The 18,662-nt window shown below is 40.9% G+C and overlaps 1 protein-coding gene across 3 annotated transcripts in view; it reads right to left on the reverse strand.

Annotated features, from left to right (window-relative positions):
• KCND2 (potassium voltage-gated channel subfamily D member 2) overlaps positions 1-18,287 on the reverse strand; it is a 267,174-nt gene extending 248,887 nt beyond the window's left edge. Inside the window, exons 1-3 of one of the 3 annotated variants that reach the window (XM_054276222.1) lie at positions 18,206-18,257; positions 17,283-17,389; positions 14,934-16,107 (exon numbers count right to left, since the gene is read on the reverse strand). In XM_054276222.1, the coding sequence (XP_054132197.1) occupies positions 14,934-16,048 (1,115 nt within the window). In that variant the 5' untranslated portion in view covers positions 16,049-16,107; positions 17,283-17,389; positions 18,206-18,257. Of the gene's footprint in view, positions 1-14,933; positions 16,108-17,282; positions 17,536-18,205 lie in introns of those variants that run through there. The other 2 variants (XM_054276230.1, XM_054276214.1) reach the window with 2 other exon arrangements.
• Positions 18,288-18,662: the final 375 nt, after the last annotated feature.

Below are 18,662 nucleotides of genomic sequence, written 5' to 3' on the forward strand. Positions count from 1 at the left end.
CATAGGAAAAAAATTTCAAAGACTCCTGAAGAGATTTTCTATTATCTTACATTGCAAGAGCTCTTGATGCTTCATTGTGAAATTTTGAGAAGAAATATATGGCTACTTTGGGAAAAAAAATTTTAGATATTCATTTAAACATATAAAACTTATTCTGATATTATCTTAGAACCATAGAACATTATGGGTTGCAAGGGACTTTAAAGATTATGTAAATCTAAACCCCCAGCCTTGGGCAGGGGCATCTTCCACTAGACCAGCCCCATCCAGACCTGAACACTTCCAGGGATGGAGCATCTACAACTTCTTTGAGCCACCTGTTCTCATGCCTTACTGTCCTCCCAGTAAACAATTTTCTCCTACCATCTACCTAAATATCTCCTCTTTTAGTTTAAAATCATTCCTCCTTATCTTATCACTACATGTCCTTGTAAAAATTCACTCTCCCTCATTTTTATAAGGTCTTTTAGATACTGGAAGGCCACAAAAAGGTCTCCCTGGAGTCTTCTCCAGAACAACCCCAACTCTTCCTGCACTGTCTTCATAGGGAAGGTTCTCCAGCCCTCTGATAATCTTTGTGACTCTCCTCTGGACCTTCTCCAACAGGTCCATGTCTCTCTTGTGCCGAGGACTCCAGAGCTGGATGCAGCACTCCAGGTGGGTCTCACCAGGGTGGAGCAGTGGGGCAGAATCCCCTCCCTTGCCCTCCTGGCCACGCTGCTTTGGATGCAGCCCAGGAGGCAGCTGGCTTTCCAGGCTGCGAGTGCACAGTGCTGGCTCATCTTCACCTTTTCATCCATGAGGACATGACATGGATGAGTCCACCCTTCAAGTCTGACCAACTTGGAGATCAGAATGTTGTATGGGACCACGTCGAAGGCCTTACAGAAATCTAGGTAGATGACATTGGTCTGTCTTCCCCTGACGACTGTCGCTGTCACTCTATTATAGAGAGCCACCAGATGGTTCAGGCACAATTTTCCTTAAAAAAAGCCATGTTGGCTGTCCTAAAATACCTTGTTGTGTTGTATGTGCCTTAAAACTACTTCCATGAGGATTTGCTCCATGATCTTCCCAGGCACAGAGGTAAAGCTCACCTTTAGGAGGATGTGGTTCCCTACATCCTTCTTTCTTTCCTTCTTTCCTTTTTGAAAATAGGACTGATATTTCCTTTTATCTGACTGTAAAAATTGTCAGCTTTTTTATAAATCTCTGATCAAAGTCAGTAACCATAATCACTAAAAGTTACCAGTTTTTATATTCCAGTAAAGAAATCTTGTGAACAGGTGTATTTTTCTTCACCTCTCACCACAAATCTGTTTTAGTGAACCTGCCTGAAGGACCACAGTACACTGGAGAGTTAATTGATTCACGTAACAGTGAAACCCAGCAAGTATAGCAGACCATGCTAAATTTCCACACTAGCCTTCAGGCTGTGCTCTGTTGTACAAACACATTGTCTGCAGGATAAACCTGCCCAGATCACTGTAGGATAGGATCCTGCAGGTAACTCAGTACTGCTGATTACACCATCTGTACGACCTTGCCTTTATCTAAGAGTGCAGCAAGAAGTTATCATTAAAATATCCTTTTTAAAATAGAGTTGTTTATTACAATAAATAAATAAAATTATTTTACACTACAAAGAACCAAAAGAGAGATCTCTGCATGCACAGGCTCTATACAGCATGTTGTGAAGAAATCCCCCCCCAACCCATCCAATGCTAAGCAAATGCACAGTTCCCAGCACCTGAAGGGGTATGAGATTGACTTGATAACTATACTCCTCTTTACATTATTAAAACATCTATTTTATTAAGTCATTTGTTGTTGTACCTTTCTTGTCAAAATTCAGGAAAAATCCTGCATCTTCACTCTCTCCCCTCACATCCCAGCACTCCATCCTGGTGCAGAACACCAGCCACTATCAGGCTGCTTTACTGAAGGACTAACAACTCAGCTTTTGACACTGTCTATATCTATTTCTCTCTAGCAAACTAGTTAGGTAAATAATTTCTCTGCAGACTGGCTTCATAGGTCCCTGCTCTCAATTTGTTTTGAAAGGCAGAGAAAAAGGGGTTGGCATAATAAAAATATAACCCCAAATCTCAGAAGTATGTAAAAAAATTGTCTTCATACCACGATTTGTTCCAAGGACAACTTAGAAGCAACCAAGAAGCTTAAGAAAGAGTTTCTTTTCTATCATTATCATCACTCTTCTAGCTTTTCAAAAGCATTAGGTTGAACTGCAAATGGGAAGAGAACTATTTTTAAAAAGTATTAAATCAAAACTTTTACCCAAATTATGAAATAGCCACTGTTTCCCCTCAAAGGAGAAGCAATGGTTTGATATTTAGGTAGGATAGCACTTTTTTAAAAAACTTTTGTGGAAGTTTATGATACAGCTGGCCAGTGAAGGGAAGATAAAAGAGGAAATATTATTTCTTCTGTAGTTCATTCACCTCTTTTCACAGACACAAAAAAATTAATATGCCATTTAATGCATAAAAGAGCAAAATTTCATGAACTCTTACACACACAAAAAAAAAGGAACATACTGAAGGAAATGTTATTTCACACTTGTAAAGAACTCTACTAGCTGGCAAATTTGAGATTTTCTGTTCTGGAAAAGCAGATCATGAAGACAAACTAAAATGAGTTAAACCAAATCTTTGTGTATAACAGGATTTCACACCGAATTACAGAATTCCCTTACCAGAGAGATTGGTATGATTTGCAGAGAAGTGAACAAAGTTCAGAAGGAAAATGAGAAAGACATAAACTCTGAAGCAGCTTTGACCATACTACCCTGTCATGGCCTTTAAGGTTCTGTAGTACTTCAGTCTGGAGGCAGCTTTAGAGAAAATTATATTTTTTAAATTGAATTAAATATGAAAATGATTTTGGCAATGAGTAGAGTGTCCCTGCTGAAATTTCTTGCAGCGTGTCTCCAGAATTTTCCGTCTGCTTCAGAGCTATGCACTGGCAATGCCTAACTGCAGTCTAGAGCTCTGAGACCTCCTGGAGGAACAGTGGCATGGGGGGATGTGTCTGACACATCTCCTTTGAGACACTTTAGAAATGAACACTGCTGAAACAGCTAACAAGCCACCATGTGGACTGGTCTTTACATTTCCCATTCAGAAGAACAGAAACCGTTTACAACCCTTTGAAGGGTAATCAAGGTATTCAAGCTCTCCATATCTTAACTCACAAGCATTGCTATTTGAAGAATGATGTCTTTCCTGCAGAAAATTAAAGCAAATACTTAAATTTTATTTCAAATGTCTAGAGACTTCTTCGAAACCAGCACAAACATCAAATCTCATTTTTTTTTCAAATTTAAAATTTTTGTTGTGTTGTTTGAAAAAGGACAAAGGATTGGCAAAAGCACTGAAGTGGTCTTCAGGGTTACACAAAACAAGAATATTTTGAGTTCAAATGTAGCAGATATGTTGCCTTTTTAGTGAAGTGGGAATTGCCATCAAATGCCAAGCATGTATTCTGCTATGATCTTTGAAAGGGATATGCTATGAGCCTTTCACAATTATATAACTTGGGAATAAGGAGAGTTGATCAAACCAACTACCCACAGAGCTTAGGATTTATCTCATCCATTTCCACTTTCTATTTAGTCTCTAATAATTATAATAAATTTCATTTAAACTCAGTGCAGAGGAATGAGCACATCCAGATGCCTGCTTCTCTTCATTATCTCCTAAGTGAAAAAGGATGACTACTTCAGAACTATTTAACTTTTGGAGGAGTAAGTTAAGACCTATGAATATCTCCCAGAGATAGTAAGCAACTGGCAGAGAAATAAGTTGGAATTCCACCTCCAGGTTCTTCCATAATAATTCTATTGTACAGCATGTCCTATTTGTCTCCTTTAAAATAGTTTTATGTTCTGGTTGTCTTCTTTAAAAACCACACACCTAAGATCTGATCTCTGAATTCTACACCTATATCCTTCCACACAAACATAGAGACTGGGAAATGAACTATGTACAGACAATATGAAAGGTTTATTTAAGGAAACTTTTCTGTTGCATTTGGATTTGTTTGCTTTGAAAACAAGGGAACCTCTGAGAATAGCTAGTGAGCTGGGAAACAGGTATCAGAAAGTATATTAAAGCAGAAGATACACCACTGAGAGAGACTAAAGAGTCTCTAAACCAATCTGTTTTCAGCCTTTTGATATATTTCAAAACCATTTATGTAGATCTAAATCCATACTTCCATCCATTTTTCCCTCCAGTATTCCAGATAATCTGTCACTTTTCTCTGTATTTACTTAATTTGTTTGCAGAGACATTGGAAGCAGCGCACACTAAATGTTGTTCACCACATAGAATAATAGGAAAAGCTCATGTGCAGTCTGGAGAAGTGTAGCAAGACCCCAGAACTCTTTGCTATTGCATGGCCCAGCACACTGTAAATGCACTCTGTGGATGACTGCCTGACAGACATTGTGCTGTACTCATGGTGTGAAGAGGGCTCAGGGCAGCCAGTTGCCAGAAGGAAGCAGCATCCAAGGGGATTTGGGCAGCTCACTCCAGGCGCTCTTCTCTGTCTTCTAGAGACCTGATACAAAACTGGTTCCTTCTCCCCCTCCCACAAGCAGGATTTTATCTTGCATGTGCACTGTTGCACAAAGATGTCTATATTTTAAAATCATTGGTCATCTGTGCCAGACACAAGAAGTCAGCAGCACGTCTGGCCTGCAGCTGTGCCTGTCCCCAGAGGAGGAGGGAGCCTGGCACAGCTCTGGCAGTGCAGCAGAGGCTGAGCTGTGCTGAAGGGCTCACCAGCACGACCAGCAACACTGCTATTGCTTCCGCCATGAATTATTTAATGCACTAAACTTTGAGAATTTGAGGCTTTGCAGAAAAGAAACTGTAGGCTAAAGGAACGATGACAGTTGCAGCCTTTCAGCAGCTGCAACTGCTCCAGTGATTTGACTGTGATGGAGAGAGGTGTCATAAGTAGCACATGGTCTGAGAAGGACAGCATACATATCCCATATTACCTGGGGCTTTTTTTTTGTAAGGAGATTCCTTTATAATATTTACCTCTAAAACTTGGCACCTCTTAACTATATACTGTAGTCTGATTATTGTGTTCACAAGCAAGTCAGATAAAACTTGAGATTCCCTTTAACTTGGAAAATAACTAATACTGAGCATGTCAAATCATTAAGCCAGTCTGTGGACAGATCTACTCTGAACTATCTGTCTGTGGGAAAGCTTCAATTTGTACTCTTTCAAGTACAATAGCAAATTCTGCCTAAATTCTCAAACAGTCTAGAGTTTACAGTATTGAAAGTTTCATTTTGTATACATACATATCAAATACATACAAGAGACAGCTCCAAGCATAGTTCTTGCTAAGTGTGTGAGAATAGGTGTACATACTCTGTTTGTCCAATTCTCCTGTCTCTAGTCCATTACATCCATGTTTCAACTTTGATTTCATCAACTGATGTAAAAAAATGCACCAATTACAAACCAAACCAACATGTTTAGAAAAACTAAAAATTCTCAATTCTAGAAGTGGTACAAAATATTGTGGTATTTATATTACAAAGAGTTAAAAAGAGTTGTTACTAAAGATTGTTTGATACTGCTGTGTATTCAATAGAAAGGCCACAATTCTTAACCTGTTGCATACCAACAATGAAGATGCCCTAAACCAAAAAAGTATATAGGCTCTTCACAATCAGATTTGGAAAACTTCTTCAACCTCTGTGCTTTTTATTCCTCTGTAGGAAGGAGGGTTGGGAACCAGCGTGTTGCAGCTGTCATCCACCATGTCAAAGAGCATCAATTTTGTTCCTAAGCAACTCTGCACAGTGCAGTGGTTGCTGCCCAGAGCTGATAAGGATGCTCAGGGAATTGTTAAGTGGCTGCAAGGGGAAGAGATAAAAGTTACAGAAAATGAAAGTAAGGCCACTAACACAATAATAAAACTCCTCTTTTGGGCTATAAAAAAAGGGGGATATGAATAGTACCAACAATGGAAAGTTAAGGATCCCACTCACATTACATATGCGCTCATACAGAAACCTCTCTTGATTCATCTTACTGAAACATGCAGTGAGTTAGGATGCAAAAGACACATTCAGACTGTAAGCTATTACACAATCCTAAATTAATTCCTTCACAACCTTACAGTCTAACTCTCAGCCATTTACAGGGAATGCCTGGATGGCTAAGCTTTCAAGTGATAATTTGAAAGACTGTTCTCTGTGCATTGGCCAAAATATTTTGAGAATCTGCCAGTATAATTCATAGAAAAAAAAATCTATATCTCTGGATACACATTTGAAAAAGCTAAGGTTTGGCCTCACAATATTTCTTAAGCAAAATAATAATTAATTAAAGCATGTTAATGTGTTATCCTAAAATTAGGCTACTACAGATACCATTAAGGAGATTCACTTCTTAATTTTACTTAATTTTAAATTAAATTACTTCTTAATCTAAAATTAATTCTCTTAATCGAAAAGATTTAAAGTGTAGTGAAACATGCTTACTTTATTTTAATTTACCACAGTACTCAGAGTAATTAAATAAAATCCTAGAAGTTTATACTGCCTTTTATACTATAAAAAGTCTTAGCTAAGGACACCAAGCCTTCAATAATCAAACAGCTAAATTTATTTCTACAGATACATATTTTATAATATTTCTGTTTTAATGTGGATATTGTAACAGATCATATTTTAGAAAAATATACAAGTGTTCTCAATATTGGGATTTTTCCTTCATATGTTATTTTTTGATATAAAGCCTTAGTGCAAGTGATAGTAAGTACAGAACTGAGCTAGACACCATCCGGTTAAAATCAGGGCGCAAATCACAATGCATCCTCAAGGAGAAAGAACTGTGATATAAGATGCTTACCTCAGGAAATATTTTTTTTCCAAAGAATCAAGAAAAAAACAGGAAAATGTGCTTTAAATATACTTCATTTACGAACAGAGATTAAGGTAAAAATTAACTAGCAGAACTGTAGACTCTGCTTACAAAGTTCATATTACGGCATAAAGAGAAACACAAAGGCAGGCAAAGTACTTCTCAAACCTCCTACATATATCTACAAACAGTTTCCCTTTAAAAATCAAATAGATACAAAATAAAAATGTTTTCCACCATACTAGAGAAGAGGATGAATTTTCAGTGGTCAAACTTGAGCATTAACTTTTACCTTTTCTTACCACACATCAACATCTTAACAAATTTATTGTGTATATGCTAAATATGAGACCCATTGAAACCAATAAATCCTCAGACTGCATGTTTATTTGAAAAATGGAATCACCTACCTGGCATTGTTTCATAATTTTTCACACTGTTTCTAAAAATACTTCCATTAATAATATCTACATGTTATAGCTTCCATTTCTTACATATCTTTTCATGTTGAACTCCTGGTTTGAAAACCATAGATACAGAAAATTAGGATCAAGAAATATACTCCTTGGATAATTTACATTACTCTTTCAGTTACCCTTCTCTTTTTTCTTGAATTACTCATTCTTCTTTCCTAAGCATAGCATACATACACCATTCTTATCTCCTTGCTACAGTATTATATAAAAATAGGGCATATTCTATTTTAACCAGACCTGAACCCTAGCAGGATCCATTTGATTCTGATAGGGGCATTTGATGCTGCCTCTGGGACATACCAAAAATCTGAGTACAGTATTCTATACTTATCCTAGAAGTTACTCCTGTGCACCTGTTTTCTAAGGTGACTGGGTTCCTAGCTTCAGCTGCTCTCCTTTGTGTTTCTAACACCCAAGCCTCTTCTGCCCATTCAAGATGAATGCCTATCTTCATCTTCAGACACACAAATGCCTTTAAATTCTTCCTTGTATGGTCTGGGCCCTATAAATGAATGAACCCCAGAGATCTCTTTGTCTATGAATCTTGACTTCTCAGTTAAACCAATCAGATCAAAGAAACCAGTAACACAGATGAAACTGAAAAAACAGGGATCAAATGCAAACTACTATTCCTAAGTACTTTAAATATGCTAAATTTTACTTTGTTCATATGAAAAACATCTTTTGAGGTTTTTAGCAACCTCACATTTTCTCTAATTGAAGAATCATGCTCTAATTAAGTACATTTACACAGCAGCTCCTAATGCTTTCACCTTCAGGATGGAAATCTGCAGATAAGGAACAACACTGCACAGTGGAATATAAGAAATGAAACTACTTTTCTAAACACAAAAAATACAATTGCTTATGTGACTGATATCATTGTATCTTTAATAATCAGAAAGATAGCAGTATTTTACTGTTTTATTAGCTTTTGTCAATGCACTTAACTACAAGAATTTGAACTCACGGTAGTAGGAATGGTGTACTGATAACTAGGTGCATTAAGATGTATTTCCTAATAATCCATAAGTTGTGTCTATGCTGCTATGAGAAAAGGAGTGCAGTCTCATTTGAATTATAATAGAGATGAATCCTGTTAGATTTTATTCTTTTCATGCATTGATCACATGATCTTCATAGGCACTCATGTTTAAACCTGAGCCCTCATTCGTCAGATACTTGATTAAGGTTTGTCTCCAGGATTTTTCTGCAGAGCACTTATACCTGTTAGACATCAGATGCTCTAGTCAAAAGCATTATTTTGCATTTTGTATTTAATCTCAAGTCACATGTATTTAAGTCTATGCTGTGAATATAATGTAAATTTTATTGTGTACTTTGGTGAAAATTCTTTTTTTTTTTTTTGTCAAAACAAACCCCATGGATTTTACTTCACAAGATGTTTATAAAACATTACCAGAGACACAAGTAGATCAAAATCATGTGCTTCATAAAAAAAGATATTAAGAAATAGTGGTAGAAATTAGGGCTCCTAACTGTGTTAGGAGTTGAAGTCCAAGCATGGTGACTATTATTGTTCCAGGAAGTGTAGGGTAGAGCTATCACTTTAAAGTACTGCCAATTTATTCCAAACACTTTCTCCACCACATAATCAATTCAGAAAAAGAAAAAAAAAAGTCTTAAAGACTATGTCTTCCAGAAAAACCTGTGCTCCTATCTATTGCCCAATAAATGATAGGTACAGAAATATACAGAATCTTTCCCATCACTCTGTCAGTTCTGTTGTCAGATTTCTGATGAATACAATTTCTGTATTTCTAATTTATACTCCCTCTTTAGAACGATCTATAATCTTAACCCCTGATGAACCAGATTCTTCTATAATTAGCTTACTATGATGAATACTATGAAATTCTGCCAATGGAATATAATGTCATAAAAAATCAAGTAAAAGGAGTAACTCACTAGACTGTCTTTCAAATGTCTGAAAACTTAATTGTCACTCTGAAGTTGCAAGATGTTCTGAACTTATTTTGAATAGTCGCTTTATTTCTGTGGTATTTATGTTCCCCTCTTCAGAAATACAGTTTCCATTTCCAGATATTTTTTTGCATGGCAGGCACTATTTCTAATACTGTATTCATAGATTTATGTGGCTTTTATATTGCAAATTTTTCATTTTAGACAAAGGCACAATGATGTGAGTCACGGATTGTCATCACTCAGCTTGAACTTCTTGGGTTTGATCACTTAAAGATTTTACTAAAATGACAGTATTCACTGATGATTACTTGAATGATAGGCCCTAGGTAATAGATCAGGCACTAGTCATAATTACTCTCTGAGATGATTAGTTCTGCTGTACTAAGAATATTTCTATGCTACATCCAGGTCCACAGTAATCTAATTGTTCTGATTCTTGTCTCAAAGTAACAAAAAGGAAACAAAATTCCATCTGTTTCTACCAAAGGAGCAAATATATTAGATCCTGAGCAGAAAGATCTTTTTGTTAAGCACCACCTTCATGTTCTTCATAACTGAACTAAGGAAGTTCAGGCTCAAGACAAATGAGAGAAATAAGCTAAGTCCTTTTCCTATAAGAGATTTTCAGGATTTTTTTGAAGATGAAAGCTGGTCCCCAGTGCAACTAAATAAGAATACAATTACTCTGCTCTCTGTCAAGCAACAACAGCCCAATACAATTTCAGTAATCTTTTTGTTACGGAACAAAGAAATTTTTTTTTACTGCTATCAAAATGACCCTTAGTATAACAGATTCTCCCTGGAGCCCTTTTTGAATCTCTAGTAATGTACTTTGAAGGTGATCACAACTACACTCTGTCCCTCCTCTGTTATATAGGCTAAATGTCTCTGCTGTGAAGAGAAAATAGTTTGAGACATCAAACACATTTGTAAAATACAAAATCCACTAGGTTGTATATAAAAAGACAAAAATAGAAAAATTCTATTTGAAACTGGGTTGAAAACATCAAACAAAAAATGAATGAGCAATATGTATGTACAAGGTACAGCAATAATACTCTAACTTTGTGAATCTCTACATTTGTAACGCTAATCATAAGAATATATCCAAACTTTTAATGAAATTTTTCATAAAACAAAGATTTTGAATTTTGTTTTCTCTTGTCAGATTTTACTAAACTCAATTTTTTTATTAGAAGTTCTAAAGAGATGGATTATTTCAAACTAAAATGCAGAGACTATAAGGAACTAAACACACTGAAAATGGCACAGTGGTGAGAAAAGAGAATATGTGTAGTATTTCAGAAAAAAAGTGATGATGTGGAAATTTTATGATGCTCATAAGGAAAAATCTATCAAACAAAGGTCAGAACAAAAGATCTGTTCTGAGGAAAGTTCAGGTCAAATGAATGACAATGATGATAAACTAAAGATTTGATCTAGTAGTGAAGGATGAATTAGGAATCTGGAAAAAGGGAGCAGAAGAAAAAAAAAATAAAGCCAGCAGAGTCTTACTACAAATGTTAACCTTATCTTGAAGAGGGGAGGAAAGGTGTCAATCAGTAGACAAACCCCAACCATAAAAACTCCGGGAAGTGGCAGTTGGAATAAATAACGGAAAAAAGAAATAGATGGAATACACCCATAGTAATGAAAAAAGAATGAAAAAAGGACTGAAGATGGCAAAGAACATGAATGTGCAGGAAAAGGAAATACTTAGCTCTCTTCCCCTGTTCACTGTTTGAGGCTTTCTGTTATCACATCTAGTCATCTGCTTATTATAAAGTCTTCAGAGAATTTGATATATCTTAAGTGGGTTTCCTCACACATTATGGGCTATAATAACAAATAATGAAAACAAATAGTTGCTTTATCTTTTCTGAAAGAGGCACCTCTAGTTTATACAGTGAAAGCAAATAAATGAGTAGTCGAGTTTAAGCCTCCCTTCATGAAGTATTCTGCTCATCCTGAAGCATTGTGTGACTTGATAAAGCTACTCAATGTAAAGGCTGTAAAAATAGAATTTTAATATAGCAGTGAGAGTGCTTTAAAACAACTCACAGAAGAGCACTAGGTTCCTTATTTAAGGTGTAATATCTTCATAAAACACAAACTACACTACAGCTCTGGCTGACTTGGGAGCACACAATATCCTTACACCATCAAAACCTTACCAGCTATTCCAGCTTATTTGCTGGCTCCTGACAGGGCAGATGGAAATTTATTAGATTGCCATGTTATAAGGTGACAGCAGAAAGTGACAGAACTGTCATTATGGGTGTAGATGTTCACAAGCCCCTATGAAGGTCTGCCAGTCCCAGTTCAGTAGACTTGAGCTCTTCTCTCTGTCATCTTCACACTAACCTGATACTTGACCTCTATGCTTTCCACTATTATCTTGGATCTCCATAAAATATTTTGCGACATCTATCAATTTTATTCTATTTTCTCTTCCTGCTTCTACTTAACTTTTGCTATGAATAATCCTGATAAAAGACTAGTTTGAAGTTTAAAATCAGGCAGTTCAGTTTTTCAAAGTATGCATGCTGTTTTTCTAGAGGCATCCTCCTCTTCTCTTTCTCTCTCTGCCTTTATTTTTATCATGTTCTCTTTTTTCCTTTGCTCCTTTCTTCCCTTCTTTTCATTTTTTTTTTCAGCTTTTTCATGTAAAATTTCCATGTCCATGTACTACTTGAGCTGAGCAGTGAAGAGCAGTTAATAGCTGGAATATCCTTGGAGGCAAAAATATAGTAGTATTTGAAGTCACTAGCACTCTGCAAAGGAAAATGTAATCTATGTTTTTTAAAGACACTTTAATTGCTCAGCAATCATGCAGAACTGAGAAATATAGCTCTGCTTCCAAGGTAATAACTCCCCAAATTGCAAAGGTCGCTTACTCAATACCCTTGCTATCTAGAAAAATATGACAATGACACCAAGACTCAAAAACTCAATTTTATGTTAATCTATTATTCACTATTAGCTTTCATGAATTTTTGTAGTATTTCACATATCCTGCTGTGTGCTACTGTCATTTAAAACATAAAGACTTCATCAAGCTTTGTTTCTAAATGGGAGAAGTTGTTCCTATTGAGCCCATTTATACACCCCTGATTCAGCTAAAACTAAAGTTAAAATGAGCAGGAGCTCTGTATTAGTAAAGAGGTGGTAAGCTTTAGCACATAGAAAAGGTATCAGTACTAATTACAATCAGCTTTCACTGACCCTTGGTGCTTTTCCCTATAACTTCCCTCTCCTTCTGCGTAATTATTCCATCAACTAAAAAGATTTCAAAGCTTTTATTATGCTAATTTTAAATAAATTATTCACATATATATATTTAACATTTAAATATAATCTTTACAAAGTTATTAAAAGGACATAATCTACCTAATGCACTGATTAAAGATTTCATAAAAGTTGGAGATGTCTGTCATATTTGAACCTGTATCATACCTGAACTCCTGAGGGTGAGACTTTGGATCTCTGTTCAACCTGCTCAAAACTTTTTCTGTTCAACTACCTTAAAAAAGGAGTCAAGCGTGAGAGGATTCTCTTCAACCCTTTATGTTCCACTTGGGACCAAAATACAGTGTCACTGTATGCTTAAGAAGAGGATCTTAGGTTCATTCAAAGAGATTTGAGATTATGTTCAAATTACAGCAGTAGTTTTGAAGATTTTGCTCACAGTAATACTTCAAAACTTGGAATTACAGAATACTACTCATGTAGAGTGTGTGTGTGTGTGTGTGTGTGTGTGTGTGTGTGCGCCAAAGAAACAAACAAATCATACCAACACCAGCTGTGATACCATACCTGTGCAATAATCAGTTGCAATTTGGGCACAAAACAAGACAAGTTTCTGTTCAGTACCATGGACAAGTACTTTCCACATTGTGCATGAGCATGGAAACAACTTACTCAGAAAGTACACTTTGTTACCAAAAAAACCATACATCAGCTTCTGTTCATTTTATATTAAAGTATCAGTCTATTCTTTCTTGAAAATATCACTGTTCTAATTAAAAATAATGGTTAAAAATCAGCATCAGAAAATACAGGAATGTGGATCTAGTTACCATGCCTAACTCGTTTCTTCTGCTAAGTGGGCCCCTCCATTTGTCATCAGCAAGAGGAAATGAAAACAAAAAAACCACCCAGGAACCTAAAAGGCGGGTTAAAATCCCCAAAGCTCTTGTCACTCCTTTTTAGCATAACTTGCCCTTACAAGAAGTATGAAATATTTACTATGCACTATATTTATCTTCATTTGTTATATCACACTGAAGATAAAAGCCTTGTATAAAAAATGGTGGCTTAAGACATTCCTTTTATCTTTTTCAATATTTTGTATGCACATTTCTCAAGTAAATTACTATTGCACATAATAAATCAAGTTTTTCATAATAGTTTAATAATGCACTTTCATTTTGTTAAATTTAAAAGTTATTCATGCTTCATAAATCTCAACAGTCCCAACAAGACATGGCAAAATGCTAATAAAATGATGGGCTTGGTGTTAATGAAAGTGCTAAGTTTGTCATTTAGTATCTGTAATTATTAAATTACTAGTCAGTTTGCAATGAAACAACAAATTTTCAGTTTCATAGATGGGACTATACAATCAAAATTAAGAATAGTGAAAAAATTGTCATCTCAAATTAGTCAACCTTCTAAATCCCGGTTGTAACTACAGAAAAATGCATTTTATAACTTGGTGCAGAGAATCAGCTGATACAATCAGACACTGGTATCAGAGACTTCATAAAATATACTCTCTCTCATATTTCCATTTAAATTCATTGCATTCTAATGTCAACAGTGACACTTTTTAACCCCTGTTCTCTGAAAGAAATTGTATTGCCACTGGAATTGTTTAAAGACACATGCTTGATGTGTCATATGTCTCACACTTCCTCAGATCATTTTCCAGAGTGTGTCACCAGTCAATGTAGCTTGACACTCATAATTTAAAAGTTATAGGTCCATGAAAATCAAAGGAAATGTGTTCAGTGTCTTAAATAAAATCACAAATATGTATTTTTTTGCAAAGACAAGATACGATTTTCATGAAAATAAATAATTTTGTAATAACAAACTCAATATCCAGGTCTACATCAATGCAAGACTTAAAACAAAATGGCAGACCCACATACTGATCAAATTAAAAGCTTGCACTTTGGTTTCTCCTTATAAACATTAATAATTTAGCAACACTGTAACAGGGCCTGCCAGCAAAGATAGTGCTCCATTAAAAATCCACTGATAACTCACACATACTCATAAAATATTCCAATTTCACTGTCCAAGACCAAAGAGTTTCAAGACTTTTTTGCTTTGTTTTGTTGTTTGCTTTTTCAGGTTTCTTGCAGTTTTTGGATTTGGGTTACTTTAATTTCAGCAACGTTGTTAAGTCTCTTAAACATGTAAAACATCGATAAGGAAGTCACAAGTCGTATTCTTAAAGTTCTGTAACAAAAACTTACCCTCACACATTTTTCTATCACCATTTTTTTTAAAATTGAGTATTTTTCCGTTCATGCCAATACACTTGTTGAAATGTTGGCTGTAACCAAACACCAGCTGCACTTACCCCAGTGTTGTCATGGTGACGATGGTGTACCAGAAGGCAGCAGGGATGCTGGTGAACTTGCTGGCTGAGGAACCCTTCTCTGCATAGTACATGACTGTGGCAAAGATGATGATGGCCATGGTGAGTGAGAAGAGGAGGAAGCCTAACTCCGAGGCACAACTTTTCAGCGTGTAGCCCAGGATGCGCAGACCCTGTGAGTGGCGGGAAAACTTAAAGATCCTGAAGACACGAAAGACTCTTAATGTCACAAAAGCCCCACTGACATCCTCGTTATCTGTCATCACCAGGCCGATGTAATATGGCATAATGGCCACCACATCAATGATACTCATGACACTGCGCACGAATTTGTAGCGACTAGGAGCTGCCAGCAGACGTAGGAGATATTCAACTGTGAAGATCATGACACAGGCAGTATCCAGACAGAAGAAAGCCACGGCATACCGCTCTCCACAGGGCAGCTCTTTGATGCGACCCGGGCTTACCCCACAGGGCACTGTCTCCACCACGTTGGCAATAACAGAGACGGCAATGAAGAAACCAGTGACATAGTAGAAGACCAGAGCCAGGGTACTGGTGTGTGGGTTTTCAAAGGCCCGCCACATCCTCTGACGAGCTGTCATTGAGGGTAGGGAGCTCTCAGGTACGTGATCCGTATCAGCATCATCCTGCAGGCGCTCAGCATTCTCACGCCGGCGATCCTTGTACTCCTCGTAACAGCAGTCACCAATGATCTCAGGGATGATGCCAAAGAAGGCCAGCTCCTCATCATAAGCTGAGATGCACTCCTGGCGGGGATAATGAAGCTTCCCGGTACGGTAGAAGTTGAGAATGTGGCGGAAAATGTCAGGGTCCCGATCAAAAAAGTACTGCTGTGTCTCAGGGTGGTAGAAGAAGTCCCGCTCTGAACTGCCCAGCAGAGTGTCAGGGTAGCGCTCTAAGGTGTCCAGCCACGTCTGGAACTGGATGCCACTCACATTCAGCACAATCAGAGAGTCCTGGCTTCGCTTTCTCTCCTGCCGTGGAGCAGCTGGCATGGGACCAGTAGCCACTGGCATCCATCCTATGGCTGCTGCCCTGGCAAAGGGTAACCAAGCTGCTACACCTGCCGCCATAGTTCCAAACACCTATTACAGCTAAGGGAGTCAATCTAGAGGCAGTTCTGGTCCAGCCACTAAAATAGAGAAGGAAAAGAAAAATACAAATTCTCACACATTCCTGAGGCAGCAGGATTTCTGAACATTTTTGTGATATTCAGTATTAACTGACAACCTTTTTGCTTCCTTTTTGTTTCCTCCACCTTTTTATCCCAGAATATGCTTTCCAGGCACTGGTCACACTGTTAGGACAATAAATGAGGGCACTTGGAAATCCCTGAATTCAAAGCAGCCTCTCTAACAGCCAGATCCTTCGGACATAAGGTCTCCATTCGAGCCCCCTGGATGGAAGCAACAGTCCTCAAATCGCTACCCCCTGGAGCCGGCTAGTAGCTCTAGTGCAGCTGTGCAGCCACCTGGAAGGAGATTTTCCTCCACGCGCGATGCAGCCGGTCCCCCCGCCCGCCCCTCCTCCGCTCGCTCCCCGCCCGCCGCCGGAGCCGGGCCGCGGCACCAGCGGAGCCCTCCCGGGCGGCCGCAGCGGGGCCGCCAACGCCGCCGCCGCTCGCCGTGACGGGCGGAGGGGATGGGCCCGGCGGGCCGCCCCCCTTCCCGGCGGCAGCCCCGGAGCAGCGGCGCGAAGAATCCTCTCCCTGACCTTTAATCGCCGTCCGGGGACTCCTCCAGACCCCGGTTAGGGGCTGGGGGAGCCGGCGGGGCAGGGGGAGGAGCTCCGGGCGGCAGCATTAAACTTTAAGGCAAGTTTTCCGTGCAGGAAATGCTTTGAAGGGCAGAGGGATGCCGGGGCTGGGGCGCCGAGAGCGGGGAGCGCCCCACCGAGCAGGAGCGGGCAGAGCGGGGCTCTCCCCCGGACGGAGCATCAGGGCACGGACAGGGGCAGATCTGCGGCGAGGAGACCGGGGTCGGGGAAAGCCCTCGCGGTCCTGGCGGGGGCAGGGGCGGGGGCTTTGGAGACACCTGCGGTGGGTGGGCTGCACGGGGCATCCCCGGGAGCGCCCGGGCAGGCGGCGAAAGGCGAAGCCGAGGGAGGCTGGCTGCGGAGCGGGAGAGGGGCAGGAGCTCCCTGGCGGCGGGGGGGCGCGGAGCAGGGGTGCGGGTGCCGTAGGGCTCGGCGGTCGGTGGTGGATCATGCCCCCCCCACCCCCCCCGTACCCCCGCCTCCCTCCTCTCGCCCCTTCCCCTCGGCTCAGTTCTCCAATCGCTCCAGACGTGCCCAGCCTGCGGCACCTACCTGTGAAAGTCTGGCGAGAGCGCTCAGTTGCATAGAGACTTTTGGAAATACGGGCTCTGCCGCTAGCTCTCCGCGCCCCGCCGGGAACGGCGGGGAAGTAGTTGCTCCTGAGAAAGCTTGATCGCATCCAAAGGGACATCGATAATAAGGCTTTCCCCCACCCCCACCCCCCTCCGCCACCGCCGAGCGCCAAGCAACAAGTTCAAGGGGTGGGTGGGGGGAAAAAACAACGTAATCGCGCCTGGCAGCTCTTGGAGCACGTCCTTGCGGGGCGCGGATCCTGCGGCGCGGGGCCGCTGTCAGGCGCGGCTGCGGCTGCGGCCGCTGCCCCTGCCCTGCCGCGGGCTGCGGGCGGCAGCGGCGAGGCCCTGGCGCGGCCGGGGGCGGGGAAGGGGGCTTCCCGCTGCCTCCCCCAAGGCGGGCGGGCCATGCCACCCCGCCGCGCCGCCGCCGCCCGCGGGCGAGGGGCGCATGGGCGGGCGGCGGTGCGGGCGCGGGGAAGCGCGGGGCGGGTGGGCAGGACATCGCTCCGCGGGCGAAACAAAAGGGCTGCGGGCAGCCGCGCCGGCGGCGGCAGGGCAGGCAGGCGGGGAGCGCGGCTGTGCCTGCGCCGGTGTGTGTGCCGGTGTGTGTGCCGGTGTGTGTCTCTGCGGGGCCGCGATCGTGCGGTCCAACCTCTCCGCCGGCAGCGCCGCACAGACCCTCTGGAGTTCGCGGTGCTTTGGTAGGGATCGGGCGGCGGCGATAGCTTAGGTGAGGTACCGAGGGGATTTCTGGGGAGCGCTAGCTGCTTTCAAGGGAAGGGGAACCGTTCACTGCAAAAAAGGGGGAATGAGATGCCTGGGAGTGAAGTGTAGGATGCTCCTCACGACCCGCCCCGAGCCACTCCGGAGTTCTGGTTGCAATATCCAAATGGCTCTTACCAGCTTTGGTAACGGCGAGAGCTGGGACGGGTGTGGGAGCCCTTTCCTCCTCCTCTCCGTTCCGCTCCCGTGCCGAGCCGCGTCCCTTTTCCCGACGCTAGATGGCGCGTGGATGACGGGAAGTGAGCTCCCGCCGGGGCCGGGCGAGTCCCGCTCCGCGCGCCCGGCTCTGCCCGCCCCGGCACCGCCGCCCGCCCGCCCCGCACCGCTGGATCTCCGCGATAGACGGGCGCGTAGCTTCCCGAGCTCTGCGTGCCGCTCCGATAGTGCCGATAAATAGGGGGAACGGTCTATATTTTTCAATCAAGATTCTGGAACCGCTGTGTGTCTTCTTCATAGACCTTGCAAGATGAACCCAGAAGGTATTCCTCCTTCTAATTTGCCCGTGTTTCCGTTTGGTGGTAAAAGGTTTTGAAAAGAATCACAGAATGAGTAGATTCCTTTATAGGTGAAGTTT

This window comes from Melozone crissalis, unplaced genomic scaffold (genome assembly GCF_028551555.1).
Source record: "Melozone crissalis strain CALT ecotype California unplaced genomic scaffold, PUWL_Pcris_2 ptg000004l_1, whole genome shotgun sequence".
NCBI classification, from domain to species: domain Eukaryota; kingdom Metazoa; phylum Chordata; class Aves; order Passeriformes; family Passerellidae; genus Melozone; species Melozone crissalis.